Raw genomic sequence first — 21,852 nt, forward strand, 5'->3', positions numbered from 1 at the left:
TTAGGAGGGGATGGTTAGGAGGGGATGGTTAGGAGGGAAAGGGCAACATGAAGGGTTCTTATGGTGATGGCATGTTCAGTATCTTGACTGTACCAGTGTCAATATCCTGGTTGAGATCTTGTACTATCATTTTACAAGATGTTACCATTAGGAGAAACTGCAAACAGCACATGGGACCTCTGTGTTGTTTCTTACAGCAGTATGTGTATCTATAATTATCTCAAAATAACAAGTTTAATTCAAGTTAGTCTATACCCCTAGAAAACCCAAATTGAAATATTTACAGATGTAATGCCTGGAATTTGCTTTTAGATAATCCAGACTGGGGAATGGGAAGGTGAGGTGAGAAAGTGAAAAGGTGTAAATAGATGCTTGTTGGGGCTAGATAACAGGTGTGTGGGATTTCTTAACATTGCATATTACATGTGTTCTCAAGCACAGAGCTATGGGCATCAGTGCAATGGTGTAGTTAAGCCACTGACTTTGAGACGATTGGAACTGGTTTGAATCTTGTCTCTGCCACTTATTAGTTACAGAATCTTGGGCAAGTTACCTAACCTCTCTGAGCCTCAATGTTCTCATCTGCAAAGTGGGGGTAATATCTCATAAGGGACAATGTCCAGTGAGGAAAGGAAAGATCTTCAGCACAAGGGACTGGGAGAGGGAGAGAAGCCAGTGTGGGAGCCCGAGGTGGAGGTGCAGGGGGAGATCCAAGTTAAGTTGGGCAGTGTCTCAGAATCTAGATAAAGATCTCAAGGAATTTTAAAATGATGACAACTGAGAAGAAGCCATTAGGTTTGTGCTCAGAGCATCATTGTACCAATAATGGCTTGGTTTTAGGGGGAGTGTGGTGAGAGGCAGGTGGGAGAGAGTACTGGCAGCACATGTGGCCATACTCTCAGATCTTGAAGGGATGGTGCAGAGGCAGCTCCAGAGGGAAGGTGCATTTAGGGATGTTAGAGAGCAAAAAGGAGGGACTAGTGGGGCCATCATGAGGGGACCAGGAGCCCCAAGAGCATGGTGGAAAGGAAGTCCCTTTTCTGCTTAGATTAGGGGTGCTATCAACGCTATTTTATCTGCCCTGATATTTTCCTCATTCCTGTTCACAGGCTTCATCTGATAACCATTCAAACAACCATTTAAAAAGAAAGAACATGGTAAGATAATCAGAAATTACCAGTGCTGACTAGATTTTTTAGTGTGATAGAATCATGAGACAGTCAAGTCATTATGTATATTCATTATTCATTAGGTGTCCCTATGCATAGTGTATGCTAATTATGTCAGTTGCATGGGTGTGTCTATTATTATTACTCCAGAGTGACCAGTCTGGGACTGATTCACCGACACTCATACTAAGGGCATCTGTGTTCAACCTGGAAATTCCTAGGGAGGAAGTTTTCTCCATCTATGGGAGTGAAGCTGTGGGTATTTTTCTCAACCACCATGGACTGAAGGACTTAGATAATGAGTCCTTTGAGGCAAGCTTTGTTAGAGAGCTGCTGAACACCTGAAAGCTTCCCCAACGTCCTTCTATCCAGGTTGCACTGACCCAGAGGATATCCTCCACGTGCTAAAGCAGCAAACCCCTCTCTGAGTAGAGGACTGAGTGGGTTGCTGAACTTGGTCTCTGCTCATTTTATGTGAGAAGGCAAGAGCCTCCAATGAACTGAGGAGCAACTCTACCCACAGAACCGCAGCTACCCAGGTGATAATAGCCCACTCACTTGTCATACCACTGGGAAAGACAGCATAGTGGCCCAAATGAGACAGAAATCCAGAATGCACAGGAAGGCTTAAGCAGTGGGGCTCATCTTTATTGAGGGTAGCTCACAACTCTGGTAAATGGGCTGGTTTTAAAAAGCTTCCCATTTCCATACAGCTCTGTCTACATTCAGAAAGCCATGAAACATATTGTACAATGAACACTTTCCACCCGAAAAGCATCATGAGAGTTCATAAACTTGTCAATAGAGAATGCAAAAACACTATTTACAACAAGATACAGTAAGTTCAAAATTTAGATTCTGATGATATAATTCTAAAACTAACATTGTATGTTTTTCCAGGTAAGGTCATTATAAAAATATATAAATTTAAAGTCAGAACTAAAACATTCAATCCTATAAAAATATCTTTTACTAATAAAAGTTTCAATTTCTAGATAAACATTCTTTTTCAAAACAGTGACAGTCTTAAATTCTCAAGAAATACCCACTATGTCAGATGGTTCATTTAAAAGACATGTGAAAGGAACTTCAAGGCTCACTTGTCAGCCTGTCTTAGTTTTCAGAGATGGACCACATATGTGATCATGCTGTATATTAGTGGCACGGTTATTCTATAAGACATTAACTCCAGGATCTATCTATTATGAAAGACATTTTATAAAGACAAAGTCTCTAGCTTAGAGAGAGGGTCCTTAGGAGCAGACACCAATTTTGTTAGGATCTGGCTACATTGCACTTTGACATGTCTAACTGGGAAAACCAGTAGTTATATTTTGACCACTATCTGAAATCAGCTCATTCATTTCATTTTGCTTACTCTCCTTTAGGGCATGATTGGGGTGGTTTCTTTGTGTCTGGGCTCTTTTTGATCTGAAACACACTTTCAGCAGCAGGTAGCACAACTCCGCCACATTGAGTAGCATGCAAATCACTGAAGCAGAGATCATAAAAATGGTGAACACAGTTTTCTCTGTAGGTCTAGAGATAAAGCAGTCCACAAGGTTGGGACAAGGATCAATCCCACACTTCAACACCCAGGGCAGGTGGTACCCATTGTACAGGAAGTAAAACACATACATAAAGGAGGCTTCAAAGATGATTCGAAAAAAGATGCTGCTGGTGTAGGTCCACCACAGGGCTCCCTCGATCCGAACCTTCTGCTTTTTAATGTCTTCCAAGTCTTTGAATTCATTTCTCTTCTCTCCTCGTCTGAATTTGCGGGCAGCCTCATGTCGGTAGTAGGCAACGTGCATTGCTACAAGTAGGGCAGGGGTGGAGACAAAGATGAGTTGCAGGGCCCACAGTCGGATGTGGGACACTGGGAAAAAGTGGTCGTAGCACACATTTTTGCACCCTGGTTGCAGAGTGTTGCAGACAAAGTCTTCCTGCTCATCTCCCCAGACTTCCTGAGCAGCCACCACGAGGATCATGACACGAAAGATGAAGATGACGGTGATCCACACCTTCCCAATGCTGGTGGAGTGTTTGTTCACACCCCCGATGAAAGTGTGCAGGGTACCCCAATCCATTGTGTTGCTTTATTCCTAAACAGACAAAGATTAGCAAAGGAAAATTAATGGAAGTTTTCTTTGAATCTTATACAACAGTAATTATTTTAAAAACTGAAGCAAATTTTGCTTACTGCTGGTAGGAGACTTTCTGGTAAGGAGTGCCCAACCTAAAGAATTCAAAGGTTTTTGACCAGAGATAACATTTGGGGGGATTTAAGATCATCTTCATTCAACTGAATTCAGATTTTATAATAGATCGCTGTGTGACATGAATGCAGGAATTCAGGTGATTCAAATTCTTTCCCAGTTCCTGTTGAATCACTGTGTGAATGCATATCACATTAGTTTCTCTTTGCCCAGAGATCACAGAGGGTCCACAGAAGGTTTTAGTGATTAAATGACTTATCCAAGAAAAAAAAATCATTGGAATGAAATAATCTGGTTTACCTGGCAGACTAAGAAGGAAAAGTAAGAAACCAAATACTTACTGGTTTACTTTACAAAAGATATTTATATCTATTTCTAGCTTAAGTAACATTATTTGCTGTCATCATGGGCTCTTAGGAAACCTAATACCATACCTATGGAAAGATCCTCTTCCAAAAGAGAATCATAGCTTTCACTTGTTCTCCCTCATAACCAGGCAATGATGGCCTTCCCTTCCAGCAGATACCAACACACAGGAATTGCAATGAAAGACCCACACTACTGCAGCATGGAGCCTCACTCTCTCTCAGCTCCCTGATTTAACATCCTGCAAGAAAAGAACTTCTTAATGTCCACAGAAACTTTTGCTATAATTCAAACAGATACCTTCTACATTGCCACACAAGACTAAAAAGCTGGTCAGCCATCTCCTTCCAAAAAAAAAAAAAAAAAGATGAATAATGAACAGTGATATTCTTCTGAAAGTGAAAGGCCTTCTCTCCTCAGAAGAATCAGCCCATACAATATGTCATACTCTTTTAGGGGAGGAGGGAGTCAACAAAGTCCTTTTGTCAACCCATCCTAGACTGCCTTGAACACACGTGGAGCACACTGTGGCCAGCTGCTTCCTAGGCTGACCCCCTCACCCACCATGGGTTTGCTAACAGTCACCATCAGACATAGTGTGTCTTAGTGTCAAAATAATGTTTCAGATGACTCTCATGTCATCAGTAAGTTAGCTGTCTTTCCACAGTTCATTTAATAACTCTACCCTAACATTTTACTTAAGGAGTATTTGTATCCCTTAGAAGGAACATCCTTACAAGCAGGATATTCATGCCATACAACAAGGATTCCTAAATGAAACTCAAGGTTAGGCAAGAAGAGTGATTAGCACACCTGCTCCCTGGGGGCCCATTTCTGAAGTGTTGCATCTGTGCATGTCACATTGAGAAAGACACTGGCAGGCTGATGACCCGCCAGAGTGTGGCCAGGTAGCAAAGCTTGGAAGGACTCTTGTAGGAGGGTATACTGAGCGCTCTGGAGCAGTTCAGCCGGAGGACAGTCTGGAGGCACATGGCAGCGGGGGGATTGTTGGATGAAGAATTGAATCCAGAGAGCCAGGCTTTTTTTTTCTTTTTCAATTACAGTTGACATTCAGTATTATTTTATATTAGTTTCAGGTGTATAGGATAGTGGTTAGACATTTATATAATTTAAAAAGTGATTCCCCTGATAGGTCTAGTATCCAACTGGCACCATATATAGTTATTACAAATTATTGACTATATTCTCTTCTCTGTTCTATACTTTATATCCCCATGACTTGTTTATTTTATAACTGGAACTTTGTTGCCTCTTAATCTCCTTCATCTATTTTGACTGCCCCTCAACCTCTCTCCACTCTGGAAACCACCAGGCTGATCTCTGTATCTGTGAATCCACTTCTGTATTGTTTGTTCATTTGTTTTGTTCTTTATATTCCACATATAAGTAAAATCATATGATACTTGTCTTCCTCTGTCTGCCTTATTTGAATTACCATAAATATCTTCTAGATCCATTTATGTTGTTGCAAATGGTAAGATTTCATTTTTATGGCTGAGTAATATTCCATTATAAATATATACCTCAACTTCTTTGTTCATTCATCTGTCAATAGACATTTAGGTTGCTTCCATATCTTGGCTTTTATAAATTAAAACTAGAATTACCTTATGACCCAGCAATTCCACTTCAAAGTATTTATCTGAAGAAATCCAATTCAAAAAGATATATGCACCCCTATGTTCACTGCAGCATTATTTGCAATAGCTAAGATATGGGGGAGGCTTTGCTTCTTAAAAAAAGAAAAACAAAAACAAAAAGCTGAGGAAAATGAAATGATTACACGATGAAATAGGTACAACTCTTAGACATGAATTCTTTGAAGCTGTTGTTTCTCGTCCTGAAAACACTGGCTCAGAGGCTGTGTAACCATTGTCAGGGGTAACACAGTGGGCTCACTGAGGAGGCGTGATCTCAGGCTCTACAGTTAAGCCCTGCCTTCACACATCACTTATTTCATGGCCTAAGAGGTCAATGTTCATGGCCTCATGGTCAATGTTCACATTAAACTTTGATTTAAAAGATTCATTTTAGACAATATGGATTGTACAATTAATGTTTAGTTTCCTATGAAAGTCATTATAATACATTTTTCTACTCTGGAAGCCTTTCAAGATTTGTGGAGGTAGAATCATGTATCATGATGTTTCAACATATTTTACAGTGGCAGTTCCCCCTAGGAGGCCAATCCTGTTTATATGTAAAATGAGATATTCTCTAATTAACCAGTAAACATTTCCCCCTAAGAGTTTGGTTACTAAAGTGCCTAATGAGCAAGTCTTCAATCTATCAAAGAAAAGTCATATTTTCTCAAAATCTCCAAAGTGCACAGAATTTAAACTCCCCACAAGTTTTTTTTTACTTTTTTTTTTTTTAAAAAAGACTATTTCTCTCTGAGTTCTCTATCACCTGTCTGAACAATAGCACACCTGGTGTCACCTGTTACCTTTCCTACTAGGAAGCAAACCAATCAAGCTGCCTGAATGAGGCTGAAGCCAAGGGTTGAGGTCAGCAGGTCACAATTCCCTCACAAGAATATGGTCCTACTTTCTAGAAGCAGGATCCTTGACTTCTGCTCTTTGGGGCTTCTCCTTCTTAAAAAACAGGAACAACAGGGACAGTAGTAGTTTTATTTCTTTTTAACTTCTCTGGGTCCTTAAATCATACACTCTGAAGATGTTCTCCCAAAGTAGCAAAGATGAACAGAAAATAATCTATTCTAAGCCCTGGCTGGCGTAGCTCAGTGGATTGAGCGTGGGCTGGGAACCAAAGTGTCCCAGGTTCGATTCCCAGCCAGGGTACATTCCTGGGTTGCAGGCCATAACCCCCAGCAACCGCACATTGATGTTTCTCTCTCTCTCTCTCTCTCTCTCTCTCTCTCTCTCATCCCTCCCTTCCCTCTCTAAAAAATAATAAAATAAATAAAATCTTTTAAAAAAAAAGAAAATAATCTATTCTATAGCACTTAGTGAGTTTGAAATCAGCAATTTATCTGCACCTTTAAAGGAAGGAAAAGAAATGAAATGCCCAGATCACTATGAAAATGAGTGATCAAGACAATCGATTGGGCGAGAACAAATCACCTGACTAGAGGTATCTTTCTGTAGGATCTACCAAGGCCCTATTACCTATCATGGTAGAAATGACTGGAAAAGGAAGAGCTGTTTTCCAGAGTCGCATCACTCTCCTGCTTTCAGTGAATGTGTGCTAGTGTTTCTTACAGCGAAGCCTTCCCTTTCCATTCTTTTCTTCAGTCTCCATCATTGCTGAGTGCTTCCCAAGAAGCCAGGAATCTGTCCTGCATGTCACTCTCCAAGTGAATGCTAAGAGCAGGAGGAGAGCTGCTCACAGTGTTAGGAGGAGGGTCTGAGAGATGGCCCTGACACAATGCTGCAGTCACAGGCAAGCCCTGCTGCCCTCTGGACACTCTGCCTGCTCCCAACAGGCTGTCAGAGAGCAGAAGATTCTGCAAGTTTAAAAGGAGGCCCTGACTGCACTTGGCCCTCCTGACCTGGCCCTGGGTGGGCAAGGCCACCCTGCTAGGGGAGCAGGGGTACCCCGCTGGCCCTCAGCCTCCCCCTGGGGTGAGCCTTCATAAACAGTGTGGTTATAGGATATTCGAAGGCTGAATACTCTTTGAGAACCACTTTCCAAACTACACCCACTGGGGGACCCTTGTCATTGGTATCAATGAACAAATACGTCTTCTCTTTTAGGCTTTAGATAGGCAGGGCAGCCACTAGGAGCAGCTTTTCCAGAAAAAAAAAAAAAGAAAATATTAACCCTCCCCCTGTAAATCAGAGAGGTTTAACTGACTCCTTTCTGGCTCTCTTTTAAGGAAAGAATAGATACACTTAGCTTCTATAGTTGTCAACGTATGAGAATGTAGTCCCGTTCAAATGTACTAAGGTACACTGTATTCGGATTTGCAGTACATCTAACTATCCACAGTGCATTCTTGGTACCAAAGCTCCAGTCCCAAATATTTACCTCTAAAAACAAGTCAACCATTGACCTTATTTCTGATGATACACACAGTATTATGAAGATAGACTGTTCCTCTCTTTCACAATTCAAAGAATTTAAGTCTATCAACGTTCTGCTTCAGTAATGAAATGTCTTGATTGTTTTAAAATTTCTTATTTAAGAGCTTAATCATAACTAGTTTGCTTGATAGTGGCATTTTAGTTACACTGATGACAGAACCAAAACTGAAGCCCTGAACACCAGTGTCACCCCAGCACATACCAGGATAACCCTTTCAAAGTCAGTCGGCAAATATTTGATAGACTGAAAACAGAGCACACTCTTCACAATTTGCATGTTCGCTTGGAGAGTTGATAAGTTTGAATTGACAAAAGCAGTGATGACACACCTGAGCCTCACTCCCCAGCCTCCTGGCCTATCTGCCAGAGGAGAACCAGGGCACGGTTCCCTCTCCTCGGCACAAGTTTTCTCCTTCTACACCATGTGATTGCCTAGAAGCCAATGTGACACCGTAATGACATGAATATAAACCATTGTGCAGCTTCTGGATGTAGGTGAGAATGTTACCTGTTGAGGGAAAAATAGTGGATGTGGCCATTTTCCCTTAACTCCTCCCATGTGTCTACTGCATGACCTTGGTGGGTAGTTTTTCTTCATCCCCAGAACTGTTATGAGGAAAGTCTGCATACTGCCAGTTTCCTTATGCCCCGTAGTTCAAATCCACAATAAAATAAAAATAAAATCTTTAGTATAGTTTTTTTCCCTACCAAAATAATAATGGCACTACTACTCAAACCTCAAGCTCATTTCCAGAGCATTAAAGAAAAAAAGAAGTAAAGGGAGTTTGAGAAACTGGGTATGTTCCCTTACTTCCAAATCAGTCTTAAAAAACAAAACAATAACAACAACCAAAAAAAAAAAACCCTCAAATTCTCTCCTTAGTCTAGAAGAATCTCTATCTTTTGTCTCTAGAAATCTCAGGTCATCCAAGGGACAAGCTGATAGATGGTTTTTAAGTTAATGACTCAAAACTTCATCAACTGTCCTTTCAAAGTAATGGCCAGTGACAAAATGGATTTAGGGTTTATGTATTTCTTCAAAATTATTCAATAAAAATAAAAATGTTTTTCTGTTTTTGGAGTCTAACTACAAAATAAACAGTTCATATAATTACATGTATTTCTTAATCCATTTAAGAACTCAAAGAGTTAAAAAGAATTTCTATTAATTGGTCTCTGTTTTTCAAACACTTAGATTTATCCAGAGTAAAATGACCCTGGGAATAAAAACAGAAAAGGCCACCTGGGGACTCACTCATTCTAATCGATCAAACAAATAAAACAGAAACCTTCCCATATGATAATGTCACTGTGGGAGGGATCATGCCTCATGGACCAAGAAGCTTGGGTAGAACATTGCCTCCCCCTCCCCCATACAAACCACTCATGGCTCATGGACTAATTTGACAGTGTCAGAGCTACATGGTGAGATTTGCAAGTTAGAATTTTCCTGTGACCCTGCTGAAATTGTTTAGTCAAACCTTCTAAAGTTCTGTTCTGCCCTAATGCTCTTACAATTCAGCAGAGGAAAAAGTTAAAAAAAAAAAAAAAGACAGAGAGAGAGAGAGAGAGAGAGAGAGAGAGAGAGAGAGAGAGAGAGAGAGAACAAGACACTATTACCCAGAGCTGATTTTGTTTTATAATAAAACCACCAGTGAGACAGCTGGGTTGATGAGGGTCTTCTGGGTTTTAGACAACCCACCCAGTTATGTCACAGGCTGGAGTGTTGATATTCTGGCTCCATAACCCCCTCTCCCATCCTTGGCAAAGTTCAAATAACACCCCCAAAGTCTCAGCCAGATCCAGATCCAAATCCAAACAACAGACAAAGCTCTCCACAGGGGCAGTTCTGAACAGCATCCTGCATTCTAAGGAAGCTGCCCTGTGGCAGGACATTTTGTGTTAGATTGTGTTAGAATGGAGGCAAGAAAACACTTGTATGGCATCAAGGCCACTGAAAGAAGAGAACAACGGTGCATGGTTAAATTCAAGCAAGCACTAAATTCACAGCAAGGTTCCACTCAGGGGACAAGGAGGTTGCTGCCCCCGTGTCCCTGCAGTGGCTACTGGTCCCCAGCCCCTCCAGGTCTAAAGCTTCTTTCAGGCCACACTCACCTCAGACTCAGTCCTGCTCTCCAAGAAGGGAGACCAGCCCAGTCAAAAAAGCACGCGATGGCGGGACTGACTGTTCTCCCAACAGGAAGTACCTTCTGGTGCTTCCACCTTTTAACTGAGATGTGTCACCAATAACAATTACTGTTGTCCAGTAATTGTCCCATAATTGTATTATTGTCATCTGCGTTTCACAAGTTCCTCAGGTGCACATCACACAGCCATACGGGTCAGTTCTACGTGGACTTATGGACTGGCCAGGCGTCTCCTGGTTTTCTGTTCCCCAGATCTGAGCGGGACTTTGTCAGAAGACAAGCCCAAACGCTGCAAAGGAATTGGGGAAAGGGGCACCGGTAGCCATCCAGCCACGCAGTTTGATGCATTCATAAACCTGTTGTGCAGGTCAAAGGGGACCATCTGCGGTATAAGACAAACCAAACCAGTCTGTCCTGGTTCCTCCAGTGCTCAGGGGACCCGGGAGGATGCGGATCCTGGATGATAAGGTCGCGCGCTGACACCCACTCGGTGGCTATAGGGCCCGCAAGGAGCGGTCGCCGCCAGCCGGGCGACTGGGAGAGGAGGGCAACAGGCTGGCGACCCTCCTCTGGGCTTCTCCCGGGATGGGCACTCCTTCGCAATCACCCCGCACCCAGTCCTGCTTACCTTCTCGCAGCGGTGTGGGTCTGGGCGCGGGTCCCGGTGCTGAGTTCCGGGCGTAGCTGCGCCCTCGCTGCGGCGGGTCGGGCGGACTGGCCGGTGTCTGCAACCTGCAGTCGGCCGGCCCCCCACCTGCGGCGCTTTTTAACCGCGCCCCACCCCGCCTCTGTCCCGACGCTCCTCAGAGCTCTGAGAGGCGAGCGCCTTGGCCAGCAAGGGCCCGCCCCAGGGCGCGGGGCGCAGGACAGGCCGCCCTCGGTGGGGGTGGGGAAGGAAGGGATGGGAGTGAGGTGTGCAGGGTTGGGGGTGCAAGACAGGCCTTCCTGTGGGTCGTGGGAACGCTGGACGGTTTGGGGGGTGCACGGGGCCCAGGATAAGACCCTCCGTTTGAGGAGCCAAGTGCACGGGGAGGGCAGGGCAGGGCAGGGCAGGACTCTCGCCCCCCCCCCGCGTCGGGGCACAGGGGGTGTAGGGTAGGTCCTCCCTAGAAGGCGCGGGGCACATCGGGCCGGCCTGGTCCCTGGCGTGAGGTGGCCCGTGTCTCCTGCTGAATGGCTCCTCACTCAGAACCCGGGTGCCTGGGAGAGAGGGCCTAGGTGAGTGGGCCCGCCCCCTATGGAGAGGCTTCCAACCCAGGACCCTTTGGGATCAGGGTTAAGGGCTGGCTGTGTTTGCCAGGACACATTGTCCTTGTTTTCTGGACACTGCCAACCTCTTGTAGATCGCGGGTATTCTTAAAAGGCCCTCTCCAGAAGAGCAGCCTGGAGGCACAGTGACTGGTGTTTTCTATTAATGAATAACCACTTAGAGGAGTTAAAGGGTTGTTTTTATGAGTTACCTCCATACTTTGAAGCCTCCCCTAGGGGAAGCAGAGTGGGCCTCCCTCAGGTCCCCCAACCACTACCAGAAGACCCTTGCCCTGCCCCTTCATAGACAGGGCTCTGGTGACCAGAGTGGGCATAGGGGCTTGGTGCAGGGGCCCTTGGTGCAGGGGTGGAAAAGTGGGAAGCTATTTAGGGACCTGGCTTTACAGGTTCAGACCCATCCTTCTCTCACAAAATTGGTTGGTAATTAAAGGTGCCCTCTCCTAAACCATATGCTACTTGTTAGGCCATATTATTTCATGCGACAGGATTAGTGGTGGTTCTTAAGATGTCTTGTTAGGGTTGTGAAAGAAGGCCCGAGACTTCATGAAAATCCACCGTATGAAACATTTTATTAGAGGAGAACAGGTTCTCGGCAAATTGCTTGAGTCAGGTCAGTTCAGAGCACTTTGGGGTGGCACTTGGAATGGCCTTTCAGGTAGGGGTAGAGAGATACAAAAACCTGTTTTAGGCTTTTTCATTAGACAGACCTACTGCCTTAATGTGGCCTGTGCCTTAACTGTTCAGCCAGCCTCAGGTTTGGCTGGTCCTCTTTGGGCCCCCTGCCCCATGTGGCATCTTTCCTGTCTTCTTCCCATCACTTTGCCCCCCAAACACTCCAGCCAGGCACATCTGTTTGCATAGCAAAATAAGACCTTTTAAAAAGCAGACTATATTCTTCTCTGGGGATTTTAAACAGTTGAAATCTTTCTTTGCATTCCCACAGCACCAGGTGAAGTGCTTTGCACATAGGAGGTGCTGCTCTGTGAGTAATTGCATATTGATTGCAAAACCGAGCCAGCATAGCAGAAAATCCTGCAAACAACTTTGCTTCTGATGCAGGACTGTCCATGGCTTCATGCCTACAACTGGTGCTATGCAACACTGTCTTGAGCAGTGACATTCAGGACCAATGGACCTTGTTGCAGGACCCATCCAGAAAAGAGCTTTGAATCAAAGTAGCTGTATTTGCTTGGGTATCCAAAAAGGGAATCTTCTCAACACTGCAAAAACATCTCTTTTCCTGTTCAGGTTATCAATACTAGTCCCATGCTTCTGGCTTCTTATTTTAATCACATGTTTCTCAACATTTAGTCCCAATACTCATTGTTCACTTCTCATCAGATGATCCTGTTGCAGCAGAAATTAGATATGGACTATATGAAACTTACTGACATGTTGAGATCATGTAAAAACTGAAAAGCTAATTAAACGTTTTATGCTAATGAAATTCAAAGGCATCTAGACTGTTAACTGCATTGTTGACTTTGAGTGCCAGACATGAAAAAACTTTCCAGAGATGATTACTGTCCACTTACTGTTACATAATTCCCAAAACAAGACTTTTGTAGTCTTGGTTCTGATTGGTGACCTAGAATTCTTTTGATTGATATCTTCCCTCTGCATCTGAAGGATGATTCCTGAGTCCATACATTCAATCAGCACAAAATGTGTGAAGGGTGGATTTCCCATTGCCATACCAAGAAGTTTGAAGGGATGATGGTAAGATTCCCTTCTGGAAATCTATAAATTCTCAGTGCCTTTACATAAGGAATGAAGGAGACTCCACCTCTTCCCCCATTGGCATGGACACACACTCACAGAGTGTGACTCACAGTCCAAGATGGAAACACAGCACAGGGACTCTTCCTTGTAACTGACATAGTCCTGGACATATGGAAAGAAAGAGAACTGTGTGCTCCCTTTAAACAAAGATGAACAAATGTCTATTCATTCAACAACAGCAACAAAAAGCCTGTACTGAACAGGCCTGTAGGCTGGGCATGTGAAGCAGAGTGTTCCTGTCTTAAGTTTTCTAGTTGGATTTTCAAATCTGTGTGCAAAGGTCATATGAGATGCTTTGAAAAGCTAACACAACACTACACAAGTTGGTGGGAATCAAGTTTTGTGGGTCTTGCTTGGGGGAGCCCAGAAACTCATTTTTATCAAGTACCCTAAGCTTTGCTGATATGGGTGGTCTGAGAACCAAACTTAGAAACATGTTAGTTATGGATGTTCTTTACTTTTTAACATTTTTAAAGTAAAAATACATATAACCTAAACTTACATATTTAACCAAAGGTGTTCGGTACATTCACAATATTGTGTAGCCATCACCACTGTTTAGTTCTAGAACATTTTCAGCACCCCAAAAGGAAGCGTGGTATCCATTAAGCAGTTACTCTCCATTTCCCAGCCCCTGGTTAACTACTGATCTGCTTTCTGCCTCTATGGATATTTCTATAAAAGGCATCATACATATGTGGCCTTTTGTGTCTGGCTTCTTTCCTTTATCATAATGTTTTCAAAGTTCATCATCCAATGTGTAGTCAATACTTTGTTCCTTTTAATGGATGTATAAAATGGCACGTGTTTATACCACATCTTGCTTATCCATTCATCTGTCGGTGGACACTTTTGTAGTCATGGTTGTGATTGGTGGAGTGAAACTCATTTGACGGATGAATTCTGAGGCATGTGGCAGCTGGGATTAATGTGCTATGTCCACATGACGGAGGAGACCAGCTGGCCTGTCTGGAATGGGGGGCTTGCTTAGGGGAGGAGATGGGCAGAGTGGTCAGGCAGGGCCAGAGTGGAGCCGCTGTCAGTTAGGAAGAGGAATTTAGACTGGCTGAGAAATAAGGAGAGGGAGCACAACACCACTAGGTGACTGGATCTGGCAATTTTAATTAATCCATTGGCAGTTAGTGTGATGGGACTGCCTAATAGCCATTGTCATTTTGGGTGCTGTCAGTAGAAGTTCCATGTCTCATGAAGGTGCATGCTTTTTCTCTGCTGTCAAAGTTGCCAGCTCCTGTGTAGGATGAGCTGACAGCTCTGGAGCCACTTCCCCCTGACTTTTCTAACTTCTAACTTCCTGAGTATTAATTTACTATCTAAGCAGGAAACACAAACAGCAAACAGAACAGTGAGTTTATATCAGAGGAGGAGTCTGCTAGAGGCTGAATGACCCGCAGGTGCTGTCTGGATAGGGGTTGGATTATGTGGTTTTCCTTTCTCAGGAAACACCAATGACATAGTTACCACTGGGGAAGGGAAAAGCTGAGTCAGACATTTGGTTGGTTTTGAGCCTGAATGACATAGAAAAGAATCACAGAAGAGAAGAGGGAGAGAGAAATGGGAGATTTCAAGGAATTACCTCATAATTGCTCATTTTCTCTTTCTTTTTGCTGTGGCTGACCAATCGAATTTCTGCAGGGTCAGCCATCAGGCTGGAGACCCAGGAAGAATTTATGTTGCAGCTCGAGTCCTAAGGTCATCTGCCAAGCAGAATTCTGCGCCACCCTTTTGGGAGACATCAGTCTTTTCTCTGAAGTCTTCAACTGATGGGTGAGGCCCACCCAAATTATGGAAGGTAGTCTGCTTTACTCAAAGTCTACGATTTTAATTGGGAGTCACATCTAAAACATACCTTCACAGCAACAACTAGACTCATGTTTGGCCAAACATCTGAGTACCAGCCCAGCCAAGTGGGCACATAAAATTAACCATGACTGGTGGGTTCATTCTACTTCCTAGCTGATGATTCCTACCATGTGCAAAGCTTTGGGGACCACCAGGGTGGACAAGGTCACTTTTCCTTCAAGGGGCTTTCAGTGGAGCTGAGGAGCCAGTCAGTCGACAGCAAGTGCAGTGCCCATGAGGGCTGTGAAAGCGCAGCCTGAGCAAAAAGCACCACAGATTGGCCAAGGACATGAGAACACAACAAGGGTTTCTGAATAAAGAAGAGACTTACTAAGATCCTAATTTTGTGTGTAATATGCAAGTATAAATGAACTGCCACAAAATGTTAACAATTACCTGTTATCAGTTTTAAGTGATTTACAAGCAATTTTAATTCCCTCTAATGAATATGTGATACATTTATTGTAAGAAAAATGAAGATGAAAGAATGAACTAGAAGAAGCTAAGGATATTTGAAGTTAATGACTTTTCTTCCTCTTTTTTAAAAAGAAAATAGCAAAGACCATTTGGAGGCATTGGTCTGTGAGTGCACATTCTGGAAAAGAGGTCACCCCCTGACAAGGAGTCAGATTAACTAAAATGCCTCTTTTTAGAGCAATGGATTGTATCTTGTTTTGTTGTTTACTTTTTTCTTGACCTGTCTCCAAATCCTAAATCTCATGATATGACAGTTTCAGCATAAGGATATTACCAATAAAAGTTTTTTGAGTTGAGGGCATAGAGGTAGGAGTTAAAGAATTTAGCATTGCATATTAGAATGCATTGTGAATAAACTGACATGAATTGTGATAGTAAATTAAAAACAGACAACATATTTTAAGTGTGCTCTCAACTCTCCCTATTAGTTTCCAGGTGCATGTTTCGGATCAGTTACTTCTACCTTCTCTTTCACAAGGTCGGGGTCCTTCCCTGTGAAAGACTTGAGATTCCTTTTACAGTTTGCAGGGTGTTTCTTCCATACAGTTTCAGTTCATTTGGGGGCAGCAGTACCTGGCTCTGGGGTCCCTAACTCAACTTGTGCCAAGTCTGATTTTTGTGTATTATTTCAGAGATGGCTGTCTAAGTGCTGGGTTAGATAAGAGAAAATGATGGGGAAAAAAGGCTCCACCTGGGGACAGAGAGGGAGGGAGAAGCTGGGTGACTAGAAACTTCCTGCTTCCTCAAACACTTCCTTAAAAGCTTCCAGCTCCAGAATGCCTTCTCTCTCTCTGCTTCTTGGCCAGATCCAGCCTTACTCCAAAATTGAGATGGTAATAATTATAATAATAGTAACAATAATATTCTTTTTTTAATCAAGGTATAATTGGCATATAACATATTAGTGTCAGGTGCACAACATAACAATTTGATATCTGCATATATTTTGAAATGATCACCACCAGTCTAGATAACATTTATCATCACACAGTTACAAGTTTTTTCTTGTGATGAGAACTTTCAAGACTTACTTTCTTAGTAACTTTCAAATATGCAGTACAATATTATTAACTATAGTCAACTTGCTGCCCATTACATTGAATAACTGTTTTATAACTGGAAGTTTATACCTTTCAACCCATTTCCCCCATTTCCCCCACCCCCCATAATAATGATGTTCTTATTATTTATGAATGAATATCATGAGCCAGGTGTTATCTCTACCTTCCAACAGTTCCACAAGAACAGGGAAAACTGTCTTCATATTATAGGGAGACAACTGTGACTTAAAAGGCCTCCCAGCTGGTCAGTGCCAGGTAAAATTCAGACTGAATTTCATTCAGTTCCCTCCTGGCTACCGTCTTGAATGCTGCCTCCAGGAAGCCGACACCTCACACCCCCTCTGCTCTTCCCATGCTGCTGTGGCCTAACCTTCCAGTGGTCACCAGTGTTCAGCATGCTCTCTGCCATCCCTACTGTGTTATCTTTAACAGTAACCATGGCCCTGGATTCTACTTGTTGACCAGTCCCTAGCAGGTTAAGTTACCACCTTCAAGATGCAAAGATGAAATGTGATGACACATGAAAGTCCTAACAGGACCCAGCGCCTTGGCCAGTGCCCATGCAAATCCCTTTCTCCCTTTCCTTCTCTTTCTCCTCTATTTTTTCTCTTCCTCCTTTCTCTTCAATTTCCTCCTGGATAAAGTGGGGATGTTTAAGCCTTTGACAGAATTGCTGGGATCTGAAATGAGACTATGTGTCCAAAAGGCCCAGCACTGTGCCCGGCATGGAATAAGGTCTCAGTGCTGTCCTACTCCATTCCAATATGACATTTCTCACTCACTCAACAAAAAACGTCGCAGGTGACAATCCATGTTTTTGTCACCTCCCCATCCCTAGTCCTGTCCTCTTTTGTTTTGCCAGGCTGTAATTTGATGATGCCACCACAATGTGTGTTTGGGTAGACAGTGTCCAATCTCAGTGGGTGGGGCTCTTTGAGGTTTGGTGGCACCTTTGTTTCTGGCTCCTTGTTGCGTCAGCCAGTGCTGGGCCCCTAGAGCTGTCTTTCTGGCTGCTCTTGCTGCCTGCCTGCTCTCTGTGTGCTCAGGCTGAAGCATGAAGATATTGCCAGGAGACTTGACAGACGTCCCAAGGATCACATGAGGGGTCAGCTGAGGAGAAGCTGGGAAACCTTTGGGAATATTCGGGAGTCTAGGTCTGAACAAAATCTCTGCCAGTTTAAAGATTTAGGTGGTTTAATATTAAGGGGAACATATCTTGTCACAGTTAATCCTGCCCAACTTATCCTGTTCTTTTTATTCATTACTTCTACTACTTAGGATAGGATAAAGTAATTCCATCTGAGAAGTGAACTGAGAAAAAGATGGAGCAGTTTTTAGGGGCAGCTCTGTGGGGAGGTTAGGTATTAAGTTTGCCTGTTCTTATTTGGTTGGGTCTTTATTTTGTCACTTTATTTACTATGAAGTATTTTAATGTAAATATGTAGAAAGCTTCATCAGTTTAGCCTAATTCTTCCTTCCCCTTTCCATCCATTCTGAATTAGTCAAAAAGTTTCTAAAGTATTTAGAAAGAGATACAGCCATTGCTTTCAACACTCTATTGCCAAGCAAGACTAACCAAATACGTATTGCCTGGTACAAGTTCTTAGGAAATTGACACAAATATATCTGTAGCAATTGTTCTTAGACAAATAGATGCTTCTGAAAGATTGTAAGAGTTTGTTCTGTAGTTGATACTTCCTCAAATAGGTTTACACTGTTATATTTTGCTCAGCAACCTTTTTTCTTTGTAAGTAGTGAAAAAGTACAATTTTAATCTATTTGGAATATCTGTCAATTAAAGTATTTCAAATTTGTGTGAGAACAAATGAGGTTTTAACCCATAGTCTTGTCTTCCTATTGGTAAAAGGTGGCATTGTTTTGCATTCTGCTATATTCTATATGTTCTTCCATTTAAGCCAAATATCAAGAGGTAACTATTTCTGTGCATGGATTTGGGCAGCATGGAACTACCTGGGCAACCTGGACTCTTAGTTCCTCCTGTTTCTCTTATGTCCAGCCAGCAGCTCATTTCTTTCCTCCCAGATCCAGTGACTGATAATGCAGATCCATGTGCTGATGCACCCTCTTTTTATTTCTGGTACAGCTGGGAAGAGTTAGATAAAAGGAAACTGGAAAATATTTAATATCGAATAACTAGTTTTCCATAGTCCATGAGGTTGGTTGGTTGGTTTTATGAAAGTTGATGACCTCAAAGTAGGGTTTATTCTCTTCCTCCATAAAGATTCCCCCTTCTCCTGTTTTTTCCTTCCCTACTAACCCCACATACAGTAGAGATGGAAGGTCTCATCTAGGCAAGTCTCGTAGGGGTCCAGAGGAGGCTGGACATTTAAGTGTGCAAGGCAGGTTGGGGACAGTACCTGGCCCAGTAGCACTTCACAAATGTTCACTGAATGTATGAAATTCAATGTGTACATGAAAGGACAAATGGCATCCTAAAAGCCTTCTGGGAACTTCTGGTTTCTGGTCCAATGTGTAGAGAACTTGGGAGTCATCACTCTTGTTGGCAATAAGAAAAAAATTGAATAAACTGAAAATCAACAACTCTTCTTAGATCTTCCAGAGGACTGAGGTCACAGGGAAGCCACTGTTCTGTTCTGAAAGTGGACAGAGAACTACAGACCAAGCTACTTCCAGGAGACAATGGGCAGAGAAAGAATTCCATGTGTTTGGTGGGTTTCTCTACTTTCCTTGGTATTTGGTCCTCCTATGGCCAAGGGAGCTGGACACATGAGGAGAGAGTGATGCTGCCGTTGCCTGAACAGACTGCTTCAGGTTCCCTGATGGCTATGGCTATGGATTTTAGAACTTAGGTAAATCACACCCATAGAGGTGCTGAGAAATTTGTCAATATTTACTGTGAGACAATGGGAAAAAGAAGACAGGACTGACCAGGCTGTATCTTGACAAGTCTGCTTTAATATAAAATAGAAATATTGTTACAGGGCTGGAAGCTGTAATTTTTTTGAGGTGTTGGCTTCTAGTGAACTCTAAGTTAATATGTTAGATTGCCAACCAGTTCATAAGCAGGGTGTGCAGGCTCAGACTACAGTTCCTATTGTGGCCAGTGGAACTGTGAAGTTTGATGGAAATAGCACTTCTTCAATCAGAACTTCCCACTGACTGCTCAGGCTACTCCTAACAACACTGTGTGGAAGATTGCAAGTGATTGCTTCTGTTTTCAAGATTGTGCTAGTAGCTGAAGGGGACGGAAGTCCGTTCTCCTTTTGGTCATTAGTTTCAGCAACAAGTTATGTGAATTGATTCATTTCACTGTGGAAGCATGATAAATTAGTATGTGCTGTAACTAAACACACACATGTATTATACATATGTGTGTGTATAAAATTCCTGGCAGCACCTTCTCTAGCAACTGCCTGTTTGAGTTATTGCCTTTAAGAGCCTTAATGCTAGTGTTTTGCATGCATGGCTTACAAACATTTCACTAATGATGTTCTTATAGTACTATAAACACATGAACTCTGTATTAACATACTGTGAGCCCAGCCTATTGCAAAAATGCAGTCCTTTTATAATATTGTCTACAGGATATCAGCACAACATAACTGGGATGAAGTGGAGTATTGTTTTCTTATTAGGTTAATTCTGTAGTAGAACACATACCTATTTTCAGTAAACACTGGTAATACAGTTTTGATATAAGGCTTTTTCAAATCAGATCAATGAAAGTATTAATAATTTTGGTTGCATAACAGCTCTGACATACTAGAATCACGTGTAGTGATATTCAGTGGTCTTTTTTCATGTCATGTAATGTTATCTATGTTGATATGTCCTTATGAATTTATCTAGTATAGAGGTATAACATGTTCTTACTTGATACCTGAGTATTGCATATACTCAGTGACTTAAAAGCAAAACTTCTTAAAAAGATTTTTCTTGGCAGCTCTAGGTTTATAACTTTAGGTAATGAATAGTAGTGGGACTAATAGCTTTAATGGGAGAATTGGGAATAAGAACTAAAGAGATCCAAGGTTGGCCAAAAGTTAGGAGAAATGGCTAAACAGTAAGTTTTTGTGTTTGTTTTCTACCTCCTAAAAATGTGGCCTACTTTTAGGGTTTAAGTCCTTAAGTATCATTGCCAAATAGTCATGAGTGTCACTTTTGTTCTAAAAATTATTTTTAAAGGTTTTTCCAATTCATCTCACACTTAACACAAATATATGTTTCAATTTATTCAAGAACTTATGAGGATAAAATGTCAGCAATAAACCTGCTCCTATAGCAGGGTCTGACAGGAAGGCGGGAAACAAAGCCATTGCTCTCTCTTTGGTATATCCTTAACTTCTAAGTCTTCCGCAGGAACCTCAGGCTAAAAGTCTCCTGTGGATGGATACCAGCCAGCAGTATCCATCTCGGCTGCGGATGTTCATCAACACACAAGAAAAATATACACAGAGACAACCAGGTCCTGTGGGGGAATGGGAACAGCAGGGCCACTCCTCATGTGGGGAGCGCCTTGGCCACCCTCTCTCCTGGAGGGCACCATGGCCACTCCTCACGTGGGGAGCACGTCGCTTGGCTACCCTCCCTGGGGGGGGAGAGTGCACCATTCCCCCTCGGGGGAGGCTTTTTATTGGTTTCGTTTGAATAAGAATTCAGGTAAAAGCTCATTACTCATTGCTAGGAAGTAAGGATCAAACAATAGATAACAAGGAAGTCTGAGGGCCTATTTTGAGTCAGGGTCAAAGAGCTGTAAAACTTTAAAGAACAAACTTACTTCTTCCTTGGATCCTTATTATTCAACTGAGAGCATTCTAAACAAAGCAGGTTTCACAGGATTTTACATATTCTTTCTTAGTCTTGATCACCTGGGAAACCCGCCCTCTTCAGCACAGAGCTGCACCACCCTGTCATTGTTTCAGACTTAGGTGGAGCAAGGGAACTAAGGCAACCAAGAGATAAGGAGGTTTTCTCCCAGACATTGAGGACTCAGGCTATGTCAAAGCCAAGGAGCGAGGGTCCATCACTCCCTTTTGCTGTAGCCCCCAAAGTCCTTTCTTGGGGGCCTCTCACGTGATCGTGCCTGTCTTAGATTGTTTCCCCCTTGGGGAATCTTACCCATCATTGGCTAACTGACCAAGCTTTGGGGTTCAGTTATGAATGAAGCAACAGAAGCAGCGCTCCTGCCAGGGAGATAAGCTTTTGTCTCCTTGGTGGCTTATAGTCCAAGGCCACTCCCTCAGCCTTAGCCTTGGTGGGGGTTACAGCTTCTGATACCAGGCAGGGCAGTTCCCAACAGTCTCCTATGTATTATCCACCCCCAAAGTAAATGGTTTCTTCCGGTGTTTTACACTGTGACCTGCATTATCCTTTTTTCCTAACTACATTTAAAATTATTTGATTTTATGATCTGTTCTTTCATATGGCATTGTGAGCAACTATCTTTGTTTTAA

The 21,852-nt window shown here is 42.7% G+C and overlaps 1 protein-coding gene and 1 pseudogene across 1 annotated transcript; one reads left to right on the forward strand and one right to left on the reverse strand.

Annotated features, from left to right (window-relative positions):
* Positions 1-1,796: 1,796 nt before the first annotated feature.
* On the reverse strand, positions 1,797-10,820 carry GJB6 (gap junction protein beta 6). The gene is made up of 2 exons (XM_045844815.1): positions 10,597-10,820; positions 1,797-3,274 (listed from the first exon to the last, which is right to left on the reverse strand). Exon 2 carries the CDS (start codon positions 3,257-3,259, stop codon positions 2,477-2,479), a length of 783 nt encoding a protein of 260 aa, XP_045700771.1. The 5' UTR covers positions 3,260-3,274; positions 10,597-10,820; the 3' UTR covers positions 1,797-2,476.
* Positions 10,821-19,182: 8,362 nt separating this feature from the next.
* Positions 19,183-19,638, forward strand: LOC123822776 (annotated as a pseudogene).
* Positions 19,639-21,852: the final 2,214 nt, after the last annotated feature.

The sequence above is a fragment of the Phyllostomus hastatus genome, unplaced genomic scaffold (assembly GCF_019186645.2).
Source record: "Phyllostomus hastatus isolate PE091 unplaced genomic scaffold, TTU_PhHast_1.1 phas_contig_41, whole genome shotgun sequence".
Classification (NCBI taxonomy): domain Eukaryota; kingdom Metazoa; phylum Chordata; class Mammalia; order Chiroptera; family Phyllostomidae; genus Phyllostomus; species Phyllostomus hastatus.